Genomic DNA, 19,627 nt, shown 5'->3' with positions numbered 1-19,627 from the left:
TGAAAAGTGCTTTACCTTATTTAAACACAATATATACATGAATTAGAGTTTTATTTTTTCGAAAACACAAATATAATCTTTTCACGCTATGTAAACACCGCTGCCCGTCTGATGAACACCCTAGCCTAGCGTCTCTGGATATGTTACGTGCATTTATGCGTTACGTTCAGTGAGGTACTGTGTGTTGTACACTGCCATGACGTTCACTCGCGCAAAACTGTAACGATGTATTTTACAACACGATGTAACCTTGCTCTCGCTTGAAGCGTGTCCCACATTAAGTCCTTGAGTTTGAAGTTAACCGAGGTGTGGGAACCCTGTAAAATAGTATTTATTGAACAATAATAGCCATTATAAACTCTGTATTTAATATATTCTTAAATATGTGGTAAGTTGTATTTTGTATACCTTATATCTGTAATTTGAGTAAAAAATGTCACTGCCATTATAAAGCTGGGTAGAGCCAGGACATTTATTAACATAACTCAGATTGTGTTCGTCTGAGAGAAGAGTGTCATATACACCTAGGATGAGTTGAGGCTAATTTTCATTTTTGGGTGAACTAACCCTTTAAAAAAATAAAGATATTGTTTAAAAAAAAGTGCGATCTCTGATAGTAGTCCTTGGAAAACAAAAAAGCAGTGCTTTAAAAGTCCTCAATAGGCCTTCAGTAAGTGTGTGACCCCTGACCTCTCCCAGAGTCTGCTGCGCGAGGTCCACCAGGAGGGCATGCAGGTCCTGTCGCTCTCCGAGCTGCCGCTGTGTGAAGCGGATCGACCCGCGACTCTTCAAACTCAGGCCTGGGGCCGAGAGAGAGACGCCCTCATACACACCGTCGACTCGCTCAAGCTCCTCATCAGCAAACTGCAGACGCACACACAGGTGAACACACACACACACACACACACACACCACAGCATCATTCCCAGAGCGCTTCATCTGGCTTGGGGATCGGTTTTAACCATTCTTATCGATTTCGAGAGCTGCACTGATCCAATATACTGATACACACACGCCTGAAAATGCTCACAAAGGAATCGATAAGAGGAATCGATCATTTTAATTTTATAACAAGTATTCGATTCCAGAATTGGAATTGATTTTTGATTCCCACCCCTAGTGGTGCTTCTGCATTTTAAAATGACCCATGTTTTGTTTAGTATCATGCCTGAGCTCTTGTGCTGGCTCAGATGTTGAAGTGTGTGTGTGTGTGTGTGTGTGTGTGTGTGTGTGTGTGTGTGTGTGTGTGTGCAGGTCGACGGCGACTGGCGAGCGGAGCTGCTGTCGGCCGTTCAGCAGGTGTTTGTTCACGAGCGAGACGTGCTGAAGAGTGTGTTATACTCTCACCTGGAGCGACTGGACACCGCTGATGCTGTCGTTCATCTCAGCCAGCTGGAGAGAGCGCTAGCGGAGCAGGTTAGCATACGCCAGCGCCACTCGTCTGATCACATGATGCCTGTGTCTGGGACTGACATGCGCTGGGTTTCTTTGAGCGTCTCTGATTTATATACTGCATTCATCACTTACTCACTCACTTTTGTGTGTTACTGTATGTTGATAGAGCAAGAGTTGTTATTAATAATGGTTATTATGGTTAACTAAAACTAAAACCATTTAAAAAATGATTTAAAATATATATAATTTTTTTTTTTAAATCTCTCTATAATATCAAGTTTATATATATATATATATATATATATATATATATATATATATATATATATATATATATATATATATATATATATATATATATATACAGTGTTACAATATATTTATATATATATATATATATATATATATAAATATATTGTAACACTGTATATATATATTGATGATATATTATAACATATGTAAATAATACATTTTATATAATATATTATAATTATATTTTACATATATTACATGTAATAAGTTATATATATATATATATATATATATATATATATATATATATATATATATATATATATAATTTATTACATATAATATATGTAAAATATCATTATAATGTATATCTTAAAATAAATCTTCTGATAATTATTTTTATTTTGGCTACATTTTTATTTATTACTACAATTTTAACCAAAATAAACAAATATATATAAACATTTAAACTAATTCAACATATTCATAAGCACTATAACAGTATATTAATGATACTGAAATAACACTCGTTATGTTGTCTGTTGTTTCAGATTCGTGCCCAACTAGTTTTAATGTTTTACTGCAATAATTACAAAACATTTTGCCCTTTATATGCAGCTGTGTTTAGCATTTTCAGTTTCCTGTCGTGTGAAGTGTAAACGTTTGATGTAGTGTTTTAAATTGTATGGATTGTTTGCCATGTAATTAGTCCCAATACTCATCAATAAACAAACAAACAAACATCTGCATTGAGTGCTTGTGCTCGGATCACACTGAGATGCTGATCAGGTATAAACTCAACTTTATTTCTAGAGCACTTTCAAAAACCACAATGGGTACCAAAGTGCTGTTCATAAAAATAACACATTATTAAAAGCTAAGGTTTAAATACGTTTTAACTCCCTCTGAAATGGCCCTGGAGGAGGAGGAGATGTTTTAACCTGTTGTTGTGTGTGTGTGCAGGACGCCCGGCACAGCGAGGACATGTGTGTGTTGAGCTCGGCGGACAGAAGCAGCCTGCGCTCGGAGATCCGTCAGCTCAGAGATCAGCTTCACACACTCACGTCTGCACACACACAGCGCCACCCTGTGGACACTGCCGGTACGACACACACTGACTGTGTGCATTACACAGCCCATGAGGCTCATTCTGACTCGCTTGTGCTGCTGATGGCTCAGTGATAAAGGCTGCTGGGAAGATTAGCTTCCGCTTCCACTTCATAAAAGTTTTTATCCTGTGTTGATCAGGAGCGGAGAGCGTGAGGGAGGCAGAAGCGGCGCTGGTCGGGACATCGGTCGGGTCCGGCTCTGATCGGCTGGAGGAAATCAAGACTGAACTGAGCCAGACTAAACTAGAGCTGGAGAGTGCTATAAAATCACAACACAAACACCTGAAAGAGCTCGACACACTCAGGTAACACACACACACACACACACACACACTACATACACACATGTATAATATTTTTATTTGTAGTTTGCATTAAATGTATGTATATATATATATATATATATATATATATATATATATATATATATATATATATATATATATATATATATGAAATATACTTGTATAAATAATATATATATATATATATATATATATATATATATATTTATTATTATAAAATAACTTAAAAATAAAATTATTTAAATAGTATATATATATATATATATATATATATGTATGTTAATTAGAATTATATAAATGGGTAAAGTAATAAAAATATAATTCAAATCAATCAAAACTAACTTTAGCTGTAAAATAACTTTATTAAAGAACCGCTATAAAGCCAAAACAGTCTCTGTTACCTTAAATTATACGTTTATCTCTGTAAAGCTGCTTTGAAACAGGCTACATTGTTGAAAGCGCTGTATAAATGAAGATGACTTGACTAATTCATCATTTTAAATAATTTAGAATGTGTATTTATAATATTTTTATTTGCAATTTGCATTATATGTATTCACGTGCGTGTGTGTGTGTGACTGACCGCCCGTGTGCTCTGGCAGGGTGGAGGTCTCGCTGAAGGCCGCCGAGGTCGACACACTGAACGACACACTGGCACACGAGCAGAAGAGAGCGAGAGAACTGCAGTGGGCGTACGAGAAGGAGAAGTGCAAGTCTGACCGGAAGCAGGAGAGCGAGAGAGAGGAGGTGGAGGTAAACGATCTGTCAATCACAGGGAGGGCGCATTGATGGAGGCCGAGCGCATTTAGGCCACGCCCACTGGCGGGGGGGGGGGCAATCCAACCGTCTCCATTGAGTGTGTATTGTGTGAAGCTGCCTCCTCGTCATCTCTGACTTATAACAAAAAAACAAAACAGTGTCTAAAAGCTGCTGTGTGACGAGGTGTACAGCAAACAAGCTAAACAACCCAGAAATAAGTGTTTATAAGCTGAAGACCCCAAAAACAGTGTTTAAGGACACAAAAGTGAGCGTGGCATTCAGATTATGACGCGTGTCGCTCTGTCTCGATGGCTTGTGTTGATGTGCTCATCGATGGCTTGTGTTGATGTGCTCATCGATGGCTTGTGTTGATGTGCTCATCGATGGCTTGTGTTGATGTGCTCATCGATGGCTTGTGTTGATGTGCTCATCGATGGCTTGTGTTGATGTGTTGTTCGTCTCTGCAGGATCTTAAACTGGCTCTGGAAGATCAGCGAGGGCGTGTGGTCGAGCTGTCGATCGCCCTGGAGAGAGAGAGAGAGACTTCAGCTCAGCTCAGAGATCAGGAGCGAGAGGCCGGCGTGTCCTCAGAGCTGCAGGTGTGTGTACGCTGACACCCGTAATGCTTGAGTGTGGGCCGAGGCAGGTCACTAGGGGCCGAGCCACCGGAGAGTTCTAGCACGAGCCACCAGGATGGTCCCCCGAGAACTAATGCTTCCCTTAGGAACGTTTTCCTGGTTGCGTTTGCACCTCTAGTAGGAACTCTGAAGTGACGCAAGACACGCGTGTTGTTGAGACTTTTATTTTGGCGGCGCTGAAAACGCCAGAGCCTGAACACACAGATTTTTTTCACAGATGAAAACGAGACGATAACTAAATAAAAACCAGTTTTGAATGACAAAAAACTATGACGAAAATCTAATGACATTTTTCTGTGTGCGTGTGTGTATGTGCGTGTGTGTGTGTGCGCGTGTGTGTGTGTGTGTGTGTGTGTGCAGGTTCAGTTAGACGCTCAGAGAGCTCGGGCCGCAGAGATCAGCAGTGCTCTAGAGAAAGAGAAGGAGCTCAACGCACAACTGCTCCGGCGGGTCCACACGAGCTCCGCGTCAAACGCACAGGATTCTGGGACACAGGCCGAGGCCTCCTGCAGCCAGGTAACCAGAGACGCCAAACATGTTTAGTTCCCTAAATAAACACCGCGAGTAGCAGGGGTGGAATAAAGCACAGTTGAGGAATATTCAACAGATACACCCCGCGGTTCGGCACGCGTGGGATTCGCCGATTAACTGCTGAATTTAACCATCATAGAGTGAAAGTTTATCATTTGGACGTGTTTTGTCTTGCCAATTTACACATTCAAATTTTAAACGCAGAAGAAGAGGCATTAACCGGGATTCGTGCGTTATGAGAGAGAGGGAGGTGTGTTTCAGACAGAGCTCGAACACTGAATTGATTCCTCTTTCGCGTTTCCTTGCCCTTGAACGGGTATTTAGACATAAGTTTGTGTTTATGTGTACATCTCTGCAAGTATTCTCTCGGTTCTGTCGTAAGTGAACAGTTGAGAAAGAAACCTGATGTTTGTCAGTTTATCGGTCTTAAAGGAGAACTCCGGTTAATTTTAACATTGAGCTCATTTTTTTGTAAATTTGGAGTGCTGTCAGTACAGAGAACAACGACAAAAATCGGTGTTGCCTACACCGTGTTATCCTCTTTTTAAAATTCGCGTGAACTCGACAATCGACTACTTTGGACTTCGACCGAAAACAGGATGTAAATACAGGTATGTGCGCTGGCTTAAATAACATCATTTTTATCCATATCTTGCACATCTACTGCAGTCAGATTCACCCGTGTTCACTCTGAAGGAATCACTCACATGACCTGTGCACTTGTAATGACACATCAAGGATGTTAAGAGGCTAAAAGCAGGTTTAGTACTTGCCCCATTGAAGTCAACAGGGTGCAAATTTTAAAAAGAGGATAACACGGTGTAGGCAACACCGATTTTTGTCGTTGTTCTCTGTATTGACAGCACTCCAAATGTACAAAAAAATGAGCTCAATGTTAAAATTGACCGGAGTTCTCCTTTAAAGTGACGGCAGACTAATATTCCTGCTGTCGTCTGTGTCATTAATGTTAATAAAACAACAAATACAGCTTTAACACGATGAAACTATATTTAATTTCTACAGTGAACAAATAGTGGTATTTTACATTTAGGCTTAATTATTCATTTCTGTACCTGAATACTACTGTTATACTACTGTTAGACTCTCTGCTTGTAATTTGTGTATTTGTTCTTATTTTATTACTGACTGGTCACTGTTTGAACTTTATCAGTTAGGCTAGTAGTTTTTGATGTAGTATCGAAGAACTTCAAGTGAGATTTAAGTAATAAATGAAAAGCAGTTACACCCCCCCCCCCCCCAACACACATTTATATATATATATGAAAAATGATCCGATCCGTGGCTCAAACCCACTGATTCGAACCGTCAAGTCACATTTATTTATACAGCACTTTTTACAACACTGATTGTTTCAAAGCAGCTTTACAGAGATAACAAGAAAATAATGCAGCAAAGTTTGTTTCCAGAAGAAAATTGCGTCATAGTTCAGCTTAAGTAAGTTCAGTGATGTTTCAGTTTTGTTGTAAAGAAAGTTACTAATTTAGTTAATTTTTATATATATATATATACAGTACCAGTCAAAAGTTTGGAAACATTACTATTTTTAATGTTTTTGAAAGAAGAGACTTATGCTCATCAAGCCTGCAGTTAAAAAAAAACAAAACAAAAAAAACAAACAGTAATATTATGAAATATTATTACAATTTAAAATAATGGTTCTCTTTTTTAATATACTTTAAAATGTAATTTATTTTTGTGATGCAAAGCTGAATTTTCATCAGCAAGTACTCCAGTCTTTGGTGTCTTATGATCCTTCAGAAATCATTCTAATATGCTGATTTATGATCAATGTTGGAAACAGTTGTGCTGCTTAATATTTTTTTATAACCTGAGATACTTTTTTCAGGATTATTTGATGAATAAAAAGTTAAAAAGAACTGTATTTATTTAGAATAGAAATCTTTTGTAACAATATACACTACCGTTCAAAAGTTTGGGAACAATAACTTTTTTTTTTAAAAGAAATTAGTACTTTAATTCAACAAGGATGCGTTAAATTGATAAAAGGTGATGGTAACGATTTATATTGTTAGAAATGTTTTTATTTTGAATAAATGCTGTTTTTATGAATAAATGCTGTTAACGTTTTTACTCATCAATGAATCCTGAAAAAAGTATTCCAAAAAAATATATTAAACAGCACAACTGTTTCCATCATTGATAATAACTGAGTATCAAATCATCATATTAGAATGATTTCTGAAGGATCATAAGACACCAAAGACTGGAGGACTTGCTGATGAAAATTCAGCTTTGCATCACAAAAATAAATTACATTTTAAAGTATATTAAAAAAGAGAACCATTATTTTAAATTGTAATAATATTTCATAATATTACTGTTTTTTTTTGTTGTTGTTGTTTTTTTTTACTGCAGGCTTGATGAGCATAAGAGACTTCTTTCAAAAACATTAAAAATAGTAGTGTTTCCAAACTTTTGACTGGTACTGTATATATATATATATCTATCCGCTCTATAACCATGATGTCATCGTCCAGCTCAGTTCAGTTCTTGTATAATGGTGTCATTGCAGGCCGATCAATATTATTGTTGAATATTCATTTTTTAACCTGAATTTTGTGATGCGTTCCTCCACTAGCAAGTAGTGAATGTGAGGTGTTGCTGTGCGCAGGTGGAGTCGGTGGAGTCTCTCCTGCAGGCGCAGCTGGTGGAGAAGCAGGAGCAGGTGGTGCTGATGATGGAGGAGCTGGAGAAGCACAAACTGGAAGCGGTGCAGCACAAACGACAGTGGGACGAGGAGAGGTCTTCACTTCAGCAGGACCAGAATGCACTGGGGCGACGGGTGGAGGAGCTGCGGGCGGAGCTGAACGCCGAGAGAGACACCGTCAGGAGACTCGAGGGAGAGAGACACCGACTGCAGGAGAGAGAGAGAGAGCTGGAGGGAGAGATACTCCGACTGCAGGAGAGAGTGAGAGAGCTGGAGGAGAAGCTGAGAGACGCTCGGCCCGCGGATCGAACCCGGGACTGGGTGTTGCAGCAGGAGACGGCAGACGCTACGACACACACTGGTCAGAACCCGGAGCCCAAACACACGGACCCCATCCTCAGCCGACTGCAGCTCATCGCCGCCAGGATCAACAGCCTGACCAGCGAAACCCCGGCCAGGTACGACACCACGCATCGACTATCTGCTGCTCAGAGTTAGGGTTAGTGATGTCACAGAAGTATTGATACTTTACAAAGTGATCAGACACCCTAGAAACGCCTTAGCAACTCAATAACATTTTATTACAACCACTCAGAACACCCTAGCAACGCCTTAGCAACTCAACAAAAATGTACTACAGCCACTCAAAACACCCATGAAATGCCTTAGCAACTCAAAAATGTACTACCACTCCAAACACCCTAGTAACGCCTTAGCAACTCAATAAAATTATTACAACCACTCCAAACACCCATGCAATACCTTAGCAACTCAACAAAAATGTACTTCAACCACTCAAATCACCCTAGCAACACCTTAGCAACTCAAAAAAAATGTACTACCATTCCAAACACCCTAGCAACGTCTTAGCAACTCAAAAAAATTATTACCACTCCAAACACCCTAGCAACGCCTTAGCAACTCAATAAATACAAACACCTTAGCAACACCATAGCAACTCAACAAAAAATGTACTACAACCACTCATAACACCCTAGCAACGCCTTAGCAACTCAATAAATACAAACACCCTAGCAACACCATAGCAACTCAACAAAAATGTACTACAACCACTCAAAACACCTTAGCAACACCTTAGCAACTCAAAAATGTACTACCACTTCAAACACCCCAGAAACACCTTAACAACTCAACAAAATATACTACCGCTCAAAACGCCTTAGCAACTCAAAATTATTACAACCACTCCAAACACCCTAACAACACCTTAGCAGCTCAAAAAAAATGTACTACCATTCCAAACACCCTAGCAACGTCTTAGCAACTCAAAAAAATTATTACCACTCCAAACACCCTAGCAACGCTTTAGCAACTCAATAAATACAAACACCTTAGCAACACCATAGCAACTAAACAAAAAATGTGCTACAACCACTCAAAACACCCTAGCAACGCCTTAGCAACTCAATAAATACAACAACTTCTAACACCCTAGCAACACCTTAGGAACTCAAAAATGTACTACTACTCCAAACACCCTAGCAACGCCTTAGCAACTCAATAAAATTATTACAACCACTCCAAACACCCATGCAACGCCTTAGTAACTCAATACAATTTTATTACAACTATTTAGAGCACCCTAGCAACGCCTTAGCAACTCAACAATTTACTACAACCACTCAGAACATTCTAACAACAGCAAGGCAACACCTTAGCAACAGCATAGTAAAGCACTAACAACTACTCGGAACATCCTAGCAAGTGTGTGTGTGTGTGTGTGTGTGCAGGTTATCCGGAGAAGGGCCCGACCGTGAAAGTCTAGCGTGGCTTCAAAGAAATGTACAGGATGTGATGTCAATGCTACAGCATATCCCATCAGCCCCTTCTGCTCTCCCGGAGGTGAGCGAGCACATTTACACTCACTAGGGAAACAGGCAGCTTATGTGGCTTTGTAAATACATATTTGATTATGCTATAAATAAATATTCATATTTGTGTTCTGGAAGCCGGCCAATCAGATTGGAGATGTTGTGCAATATATATCAGATTCTCTGTGATTGGTCCATTGGACTGGAGGCATTATTCATTCTCCTGTGTGTGTGTGTGTGTGTGTGTGTGTGTGTGTGTGTGTGTGTGTGTGTGTGTGTGTGTGTGTGTGTGTGTGTGTGTGTGTAGAGCGCCGCTCTGCTGGCCGGAGGATCCTCTAGTCTGCTGAGCGAGCGTTTACTCCGCCAGAACGCAGAGCTCACGGGATTCGTCAGTCGACTGACGGAAGAGAAGAACGACTTACGAAACCAGTTACTGAACCTCGAGGAGGAGCTGCGGAGAAGCAGACAGAAGAAGGCCGTCGCGGAGAGCGTGAGTCTATCAATCAGTCAATCAATCAGTCAGTCAATCAATCAGTCAGTCAGTCAGTCAGTCAGTCAGTCTTCACTGCAGCTTCAGTCACTAGTTCTAAAGAATGGCCACTATTGACAGTTATAGCACTTGTTCTTTCTCTCTGTCTTCCTTTCTTTCTTGATTATTTTTTAATTTTTCCTCTATTTTTTCTGTCTGTATTTATCTTTCTTTCCTTCTTTCTTTTGTCTATTTTTTTCTTTTTCTGTCATTTTTTTCTTTATTTTTTTTGCTTTTTATGTATTTTTTTTTTTTTTTTCTGTTTGTATTTTTTTCTGTCTGTATTTTTCTTTTTTCTGTCATTTTTCTGTCTGTATTTTTCTTTTTTTTGGTCTATTTTTTTCTGTCATTTAAAAAAAAAAATTCTGTATGTTTTTTCTTTTGTTGTTTTTTCTGTAATATCTCTCTTTCTTTTTTGTCTATTTTTTCTTTTTTTTGTAATTTTTTCTATTTTTTTCTTTCCATCTTTCTGATAGCGAATTGTATAAGAACAGACCTTGAGCTGAATTGATCTGAGTAGTGACTCTATTGTCTTCAGTACAGCAGAATTAGTCTGGTATCTGATGAAGTGTTTCCCGCTGGTTCTGTTATCCTCCTGTTCACCGCTGTGAAGCTGCTCTGAAGCGCAGCGCTGTGGTCATGAAGCTGACGGTCTGTCCTCTCGCAGGGTTCGAGCCGTCAGGAGCTGGTGCTGTTCTCCAGCGAGCGCGAGTCCTGGGCTCAGGAGAGGAGGCGTCTGGAGAAGTCCCTCGCTCAGGCCGAGGCAGAGCTGAACCGGCTGAGGGCAGAGAGCCGCTCCGACACACTGCGAGATCTGAGCGGAGCCGACCCCGACAGCACGGCCCTCAAGGTGCACCTCCTCATATAAACATGTCTGACCGTATCATACGCAGGGTTCGCACACGCTTGAATTCGACTGTTTAAAATGCAAGTCCAGGAAAATCCTTCAAAACATTTTTATGAAGAAGTACTTGAATAAAACCATCTTTTCACTCAGAGTAAAGGCTGCAGCTCATCTGACATAGATATAGAGGCGTTTCGCATGGCTATGAGTGTGATATTGCTCATCAATATCCAAGTGTACGATACAGCTTTTATTCTTCAGGCCCATCATATATTCATGGGAGAAAAGATCAGTTTGAATGAGGAAAGCGATATCTTTGTCATAACATCCTTTCAATGGTTAAAGTTTCCAGAGTCACTGCACTTTATTTGTGCCATTTTTGTTATTAGTTTATTTTATTTATCTATTTACCTTTTCAGAATTTAACAGATAATAAAGAAAGATATTGTTTGATGGATGAGATCTCTGATTGTAGTCCTTGGAAAAACACCAAAAAAAGTAGTGCTTGTGAAGTCCTTGAAAGTCCCGGAGTTAGATTTGACAGTACGTGTGAACCCAGAGAGCTGACCTCCGGTGTTCCCGTGTGTCTCCACAGAGGATGTATGGGAAGTACCTGCGCGCCGAGAGCTTCCGGAAGGCTCTGGTGTATCAGAAGAAGTATCTCCTGCTGCTGCTGGGAGGCTTTCAGGAGTGTGAGGACGCCACGCTGGCTCTGATCGCACGCATGGGTGGCCATCCCACACACACACACACCAGTCTGGAGTCCATCAGTCACCAGCGCAGGGGCTTCACACGCTTCAGATCGGCTGTGCGCGTCTGCATCGCCCTCTCACGGTACACACACACACACACACACACACACACACACTTGTGCTCTGTGGACATTTATTTGTGCCTAATTGGGACAGACAGGAGAGAGACGGGGGGGCATTACACACTTGACGTTCTCCTGAGGCTAATATTTCAATAATTGATCAACAGTTCACTGATGAGGGTTAGTGGTCACATGACATGCAGGTCAACAAATAAAATATTTCTCCTTTTTGGATTAAATGTTTATTTTGATGTTTTTTGACAATTATTTGACAATTTTCTTTGGCAATTAATAAGTAACTTACAATATTTTACACTTGTATGATTTAATTATTTAGTTTTGATTTAGTTTTAGTTTGATTGGTTGCTTTTATATTTAAATTATTTAATTAATTGATTGGTTTTATTGGTTTTATTGATAATTTTTTTAGTAAGTGTTTTATTTTGATTTGTTTATTTATTTTATATTATTTTACAGTTATTTATGTTAATTTTTCTTTTCTATAATTGTATTATTTTTTCTGTGTTTACTGTTTATTTAATTTTTACATTATGATTCTATTAATTTTCACTAAGTGTTTTATTGGATGTGGGTGAACTGGTGTGTGTTCTGCTGTGGGTGAACTGGTGTGTGTTCTGCTGTGGGTGAACTGGTGTGTGTTCTGCTGTGGGTGAACTGGTGTGTGTTCTGCAGGATGAGGTTTCTGGTGAAGAGATGGCAGAGAGCCGGAGGAACCGTGAGCGCTGCGATCGTGAGCAGAAACGGCCTCAGCCAGATCACAGGTAACTGTGTCCTGGGGTGCATTTTGCTTTGTGTGTGTGTGTGTGTGTGTGTGTGTGTGTGTGTGTGTGTGTGTATTAGTGGGATCATTGATTACAATGATCAATGCACGGGAGCGTTTGAAAGTGTTTTGACAGTCTATCAGTTTACATTTACATTTTACATTTACATTTACGCATTTGGCAGACGCTTTTATCCAAAGCGACTTACAATGTATTCAAGGTACACATTTTACATTTTGTCAGTTCTTGCTTTCCCTGGGAATCGAACCCATGACCTTGGTGTTGCTAGCGCCAACGCTCTACTGTTTGAGCTACAGGAAAGCCTAGTTAGGGGTGTGACGGTTAGTATATAACCGTGAGACCGACGGTTATAGTTGAACACCGTCATTACAACTCTATAACCGCCAATTAAAATAATAACCGTTATTAAAATATTTTTTACAAACATTTTTTATCATAGAGAATGTTTAAATACTAATTAAAAACAATTGTTAACAGTCTGTGTCATTAATGGTCTACGTCGTTTCCAACTGTATTTGATTCTTTGACAAGTGGCCTACCAACGCAAGTTTTGTTTTGTAAATCGTCAGACATGATTTTTACCACTTCATTAACTTTTGCTTTTTAGAAAACCTTTCTTTAAAGTGAATTTCATTTTGTACAAATTGTATCTTAATTTTAATAAATATTTCATCAACCAATTGCACGTATTTAATAAATAAAAAGCAGATATAGCAGACAATAACCGGCGCTGGTGCGCCGCGTTCACTTGCATTGCTTTGTGAACTAGAGCGCATCTCGTCGTAAATGAATGAAACTCAGCGTAGGCCTATGCCTCATACATTAGCATTAAATATCTTTGCTGCATCCTTTCTAGAACAGACAAGGGCTTTCTTGCGGCTCGCATCAGCAGAGCATTGCATCGTCCATAGACCGCAAAACAATCACACGGGCGGGTGCAGCTTTAAATTTGGTAAAAAAAAAAAACGGTGCAGATGATGAGTGCGGTTGCGGATGAAATAAAACCCCATCCGTGTATCTTTATCGATAACATTGATTATTATTAATATACATTTGACTCCCGTCATAACCGTCATCACCAATTCTGAAACCGGCACACCCCTACTATCAGTCTGTCTTGCTTTCAAACACTCGCGTGTGTGTGTGTGTGTGTGTGTGTGTGTGTGTGTGTGTGTGTGTGTGTGTGTGTGTGTGTGTGTGTGTGTGTGTAAGCGCTCGCTGAAGAGCCTCATTGATGTGTATTTACAACATGTTTTTGAAGCGCTGATCATTGTAGCCAATCACAGACATATCCAATGAGCTCGTGAACTCAACGGCCAATCAGAGGTGTTTATGATTCTGCTCAACAGCGCTCAAAGCTCATTTTTAAGATTTTAGTATCGACTTGGTACTTAAGTCGGTACTTCTGACAACACTAGTATGAATATATAATATTCTGTACTGAAAGCCTGTGCTCTCGCTGAAGCTCACTGAAGTGTGTGTGTCTGAAGGTGCTGATGTGAGGAACGAGTCTTCATTCCTGCACCCCGGGAGTGTGGAGGTGTTCAGGGAGCGCCGGGGGACGAGCCGGGGCCGGACGGGACGAGACTCGCCTCGATCCACGGCATCCGTCCTGCACAGGTACCACAACACCTGCCACTGACACACACACTGACACAGCCCAGAACACACACACAGATCTCACAGGGTTATTAGGCTGCTGTCACTTTAAGAGCTAATGCACGGATCCGATATACCGATACACAAGCGTTGTATTTCTCCACTGTTCATGTTCATGTAAGATATAGCCGACCACACTGCCCTTCAAAAGCTTGGGATCGGGAAGATTTTTAATGTTTTAAAAATAAGTCTCTTCTTCTCACCAAGGCTGCGTTTATTTGATCAAAAATACAACAACAAAAAACAGTAATATTGTTAAATGTTATGACAATTTAAAACAACTGTTTATTATGTGAATATATTTCATATTCCATCCTGTCACATGATCCTTCAGAAATCACTCTAATATGATGATTTGATGCTCTAGAAACATTTATGATTATTATCAGTGTTGAAACTGTGGAAACTTGTACATTTTAATCTTCAGGATTCTTTGATGAATAGAAATTTGAAATAGAATCTTTTGTAACATTGAACAGTTTGTTTGTATTTTTAATCAGATAAACACAGCCTTGGTGAGCAGAAGAGACTTCTTTTAACAACATTAGAAATCTTCCCGATCCCAAACTTTGACTGGTAGTGTGTGTTTACAACAGGCATTTTGATATAATTGTGTGTGAATTAGAAGTAAAAGAGAACTTTAAATCAGCGTTTGTACAGTGAGTAGACTTGAGGTTGAACGTTTACATCCTGACAGTATTTTGTACAGATTTATTTTTGTTCTGGCAAGTATTTCATTATTTTATCCAGAGATAAACGTTGGATTATGGATTACCATCAGTTTGCTATATTGGCCTTTTTCATGCTATAGCCGATATGCAGATTAAAAACATCAGTGCATCTCTAATACCAGAAATGTTGCACCTCTATGGGAATAAATGTTTGTGATGTTATTTCCATACATTTCTGCTCAAGATCTTGTATGACCAATGCAAGAGTCCAGCACTCTGTAAAGTCTCCAGCACATCCCAAAGACTCTCAGTGAGTTTAATGATTCTTCATCCACTCCTGCACAGTCTGATGAGTCTTCACATTATAACACTGGAATATGGCCATGATGTGTTTTCCTGTGTTTAAGAAATAAAAGCTACACACTGCATCAGTTAGGGTCAATTAGGACTTATGAATTTGCACATGGTTTGTCTTAAAGCGTATTAAAAACACCACATAGACACATGAACAACATTAAAAGCTGGATTTACACCACAGCATTCGCCTGTTTAACCCTCATCCTTCTTTCGGGCCATTTTGAGTAAAATTGAGTGTTCGTCAGAGGGTCCAAGACCCCAGGACTTCTGTCGCACTTAAACCACAAATACACACACATTTTTTATGGATTCGAGGAGTTTTGTGGTTGAAATTTATAAAAGTAAGAGATCCGTCTCTCTCGGGTCAGTTTGACCCCCTCAGGAATGAGTGGAATGTGGGGAATGCTTCAGTTCACATAGAAAAACCTAAAAATGCTCAGAATTCAAACTAAAAACTCTAAAACTTTACCAGAAAATGTTTTTATAATGTCTACATGTGTATGTGAATGCACACTGAATGAACTGGCTTTAGGACCCAGAGGAACAGCTCATTTGCTCATATAGAGCTATAAGACCATCTAGAGTCATCAAATATCATCTTATATTATTATTCTCCACGAGAGGTCGGCAAAGACACTCAATGTCAGATATTTAGAGCTGAGTTAAAAGGGTTTATGCATGAAATTGTGAGTTATTTTGATTTTAAGCTGAAAGAATGTGAGGAATGTGCTTAAATTACTATTTATTGATTATTTATTGATCTAGTAATTTAAAGGTAAATAAAATAAAAAATAACAAAAAATCTCATTAAAAAAAAAAGAAGAAAAGATATTATCAAAATGAAATGAAATCAGCTTTCTGGACAAATAAAACGTAAGTATAATTTTAGGGCTTGGGGTCAGTTTGACCCGCGAGGGAAAGACGAGGGTTAAATCCACACAGCATAACGTCTTCAGTCATCATGTCCAGTCAGGGTGATGTTTCTGAGTGTTGTGCGTCTCTCTCTCCAGGTATCACAGTGTGGCCGGCGACCCCGTAGGTTTACCGTGTGCACACCTGCAGAACTACGACCCCGACCGCGCTCTCACCGACTACATCTCCCGTCTGGAGGCGCTGCAGAGACGCCTGGGCAGTGTGCAGTCAGGTAAACACAGCCACTGATATAGCGGAGCAGAGACCATGTGACTAGGCTCGGGGATCGCTTGAATATTAACGATTACGATTCTTATCGATATCCTGATTTCGATTCCAATAAAGGTACAATTACCTTCACATTTAGTCTTATTGCACAACATTTAATTGTTGAATATCATCAGGCTGAAGAACACTCACACGAGGAGCGTTTGCCTGTGGTTTATAAACACCATAGAAGAACAACTAGCCCAACTAATATAAGCTTCAGCATTATTAAAGACAAGCAAACACTCAGGAATTAAAAAAGTATAAAAAAAAAATGAGCAATCGCAACAAATAGACACAGCTGAACAAAGATACGATTGAAATAAACAGTGTTTTAAGATTTTCAGGTTCAGAAACTGTGATCAAATGTAAAATAACTCTGCACTTTATTAATGAAATACATTACAAATGTAGTAACAAAAGTTATTCAACCAAGAACGAGTGAATTTCCTCTTTTAATTACAGGGTTCCCGCGGGGTCTTAACAAGTCTAAAACCTTAAAAGGCCTTAAAACGTCTTAAAAACGGCCAGATTTTCATCCGCGGTCTTAAATTTCATTTAGTCAGGTCTAAAAAAGGTTTTACCCTCGTTCATTTCCAGAAACGCTGGCCGCAGAAAGTTATTACAAATTAGCAAAAAAGTATGGAGTCATATCCTACAAAGCGGCGCTCTAGAGCGGGGTCTCCAACTCGCCGCTCGCCAGCTCCAGCTCCAGAGTACCAGTACACGTTCACATATCGCGTCTTTTGCGCGCTCAAGTTCGTTCAAATGTAGGCGTGCGGTAAGAGCGCTCATAATTGAAGCGACGTGCTCGTGTTTTTCCAGGTGCAGCGAGATGAAAAACTCTCAACTCTTCATAATGCCACAACACAGGTCATGTGACAAGAACCAACCAATCAGCTTCGCCCTTTCCGTAACAACACTGAAAGCTCAGTCAACAGGAAGGATGGGGGTGCACCCAAACACTACTGTGTCTTTCTCCTCTCCGTAAATACATCTAGTGCAGAGACACAGCAAGCGCTTCTCGGCGGTGGAAATCCATTAGCCACTAAAACTTGTTTGTCGTTGTGGAGAGTGCAGGGCATGGTTGCATAGCAACGACAGACGCCACGGGAACATCGGACCGAATTTTACTAATAATAATAAAAGATAAGCTAAAGTTCATTGTACATGTCAGTAATTTATCTTTTTTATCTTTTTATAAAAACCTTTTTTGTCAAAACTTTATGTGAACTTGTACATGTTAGTATATAACGTTGCAAGACACTTTTAAAATCATTTTTAATGGTATTATTTTAATGTTTATGTAAACAAAAAGTGCATATTGATGCTAATTTTATTTATTTGCTGGTTTTCGACATAAAACTTGTGGTGAATTGATTTCATTGTGTAGTATTAGCACTTTTTGAACAGGATTCTGGGATAACCGTGATCATTTTTGTCACTATAATCATGAAATGTTCATGCCATTTCATCTCTAGTTATGATCAACTAAAATCAACTAAAATCAACTAATTGTGTTTTTTACAGTATAATATGCAAAGTACAATTTTCTATAAAAAAATGAAGTGGGTGTGGAAGGTTACTAATGTGATTGCTTTATCTGTAAATTAAATTAATGCTTTTTCAATTACTCAAAAATAAAATTCGATTCCCAACCCTAAATAACCATATATTATTGCTAGATGTGATTTTATTGATGTGAATTGATTGGCCTGCACTGAATGACTGTGATTTCATGCTGACGTGAAACTCTTTTACCCCCCCCCCCCCCCCCCCCCCCCCCCCATCCAGGTTCCTCTTCATACGCTCAATTGCACTTTGGAGTCAGAAGATAAAGATCTTCATCTGCATTTAAACTGGCTTGAAGAAACTCAGTTGCCTTCTCTCGTGCTGAGCTGCTGTGCTTTTGTACTCTTACTATAAATGTCTGTGGGACCAAAAAGACGTTGTTTTTTTTGTGTGTGTGTGTGTGTGTGTATCATCTTATAATCAAGCTTTATGTTGGCGGCACTTGAAACAGCTTCAACATCTGTACATTAGTTCTACCTTATTTGTTGTTAATGGAAAACAATCATGTTGTTACTGTATATTTGTGGAATGCTAATTTAAGTTGATTAATTTAAGAAGCGTTGGACGGTGAACAGGAACGGCTGCTATCGGACTCTTGATAACCTCATGAACACTAACAGGAGGAGAGCGAGGCGGATCGGTGAGGCTTTATGAGCTAGTCATGTTGTCAGATACTCTACACTGTGTTTTATTCGCTCGCTCCTTTGAAAAGACCCGAGGACATTTGTAGAAGACTTATTTTTGTAAAGGTAGGAGCTTTGGATTTTATGGGTATTTTGTCAAAACTGAAATAAAGATTAATATAATATTTGAAAACTGCCTTCGTCTCTGTTCTCTTTTATTCTGTATCCTGATTCATTAGTTATGAGTATGACACATGTGAAATATGACTTGTAATATGTTTTTTTTTAAAGACACGCAGTAATAATTTATAATTTATGCATGTTTTTAGTTGATTTTCATTGGCAATCACAATTAACTACTTCATTAGGTTTACCAAATGAACTTAATGTATATAACATTGCATGATGGGCCTCTGTTGTTTATTTACAGTTAATCTGTTTGGAAGCTAAAATGTTGAATTATGATTTCACCATTTCTGTAATTTGTGAAACAACTGAAAAAATTAACAAACAAAACCGCTTGTTTGTTTCTTTGGTGAACAAAAAGCCAAAGTGACCTTATCATTTAGTCAAGCATGTGGGTAAAATGAGCCACCCCCTGTATCTAGGCAACAATAATCAAAAGTAATCATGTGACCACAAATTAAGGAAATATAGTTCACATAACCCAATCCATCTTGGACATCTTGAATTCATCATGTTACTAAAGTTACATGGCTTGTTTCTTCATTAAAATAGATCAATAAATTGTACGACATTTTTAAGCTTTTAAAGGTCCCGTATTATGCCCCTTTTTACAAGATGTAAAATAAGTCTCTGATGTCTCCAGAGTGTGTATGTGAAGTTTCAGCTCAAAATACCCCACAGATCATTTTTTACAGCATGTTTAAATTGACATTTTTGGGGGCTCAGAAAAACGAGCTGTTTTAGTGTGTGCCCTTTAAATGCAAATGAGCTGCTGCTGCCGGCACAGGGGGCGGAGCTTCATGAGCTCGCGCTCAGTCTCTCAGGACAATTTCATCTCACGGAATGATGATAATATTAGAAACTCTCAGTAACGGTGTCC

At 39.1% G+C, this 19,627-nt stretch overlaps 1 protein-coding gene across 1 annotated transcript in view; it reads left to right on the top strand.

Annotated features, from left to right (window-relative positions):
- akap9 (A kinase (PRKA) anchor protein 9) overlaps positions 1-18,758 on the top strand; it is a 140,383-nt gene extending 121,625 nt beyond the window's left edge. Inside the window, exons 37-52 of the mRNA XM_079879794.1 lie at positions 700-882; positions 1,255-1,416; positions 2,611-2,749; positions 2,896-3,061; positions 3,664-3,814; positions 4,288-4,419; positions 4,819-4,974; positions 7,643-8,136; positions 9,430-9,541; positions 9,818-10,000; positions 10,707-10,889; positions 11,479-11,717; positions 12,391-12,479; positions 13,991-14,120; positions 16,198-16,331; positions 18,161-18,758. Coding sequence (XP_079735920.1) covers positions 700-882; positions 1,255-1,416; positions 2,611-2,749; positions 2,896-3,061; positions 3,664-3,814; positions 4,288-4,419; positions 4,819-4,974; positions 7,643-8,136; positions 9,430-9,541; positions 9,818-10,000; positions 10,707-10,889; positions 11,479-11,717; positions 12,391-12,479; positions 13,991-14,120; positions 16,198-16,331; positions 18,161-18,204 — 2,697 coding nt within the window. The 3' untranslated portion in view covers positions 18,205-18,758. The remainder of the gene's footprint in view (positions 1-699; positions 883-1,254; positions 1,417-2,610; positions 2,750-2,895; positions 3,062-3,663; positions 3,815-4,287; positions 4,420-4,818; positions 4,975-7,642; positions 8,137-9,429; positions 9,542-9,817; positions 10,001-10,706; positions 10,890-11,478; positions 11,718-12,390; positions 12,480-13,990; positions 14,121-16,197; positions 16,332-18,160) is intronic.
- The last annotated feature ends 869 nt before the right edge of the window (positions 18,759-19,627 follow it).

Source organism: Squalius cephalus (genome assembly GCF_949319135.1).
Source record: "Squalius cephalus genome assembly, chromosome: 8".
NCBI classification, from domain to species: domain Eukaryota; kingdom Metazoa; phylum Chordata; class Actinopteri; order Cypriniformes; family Leuciscidae; genus Squalius; species Squalius cephalus.
This window is presented reverse-complemented; position numbering and strand designations above follow the sequence as displayed.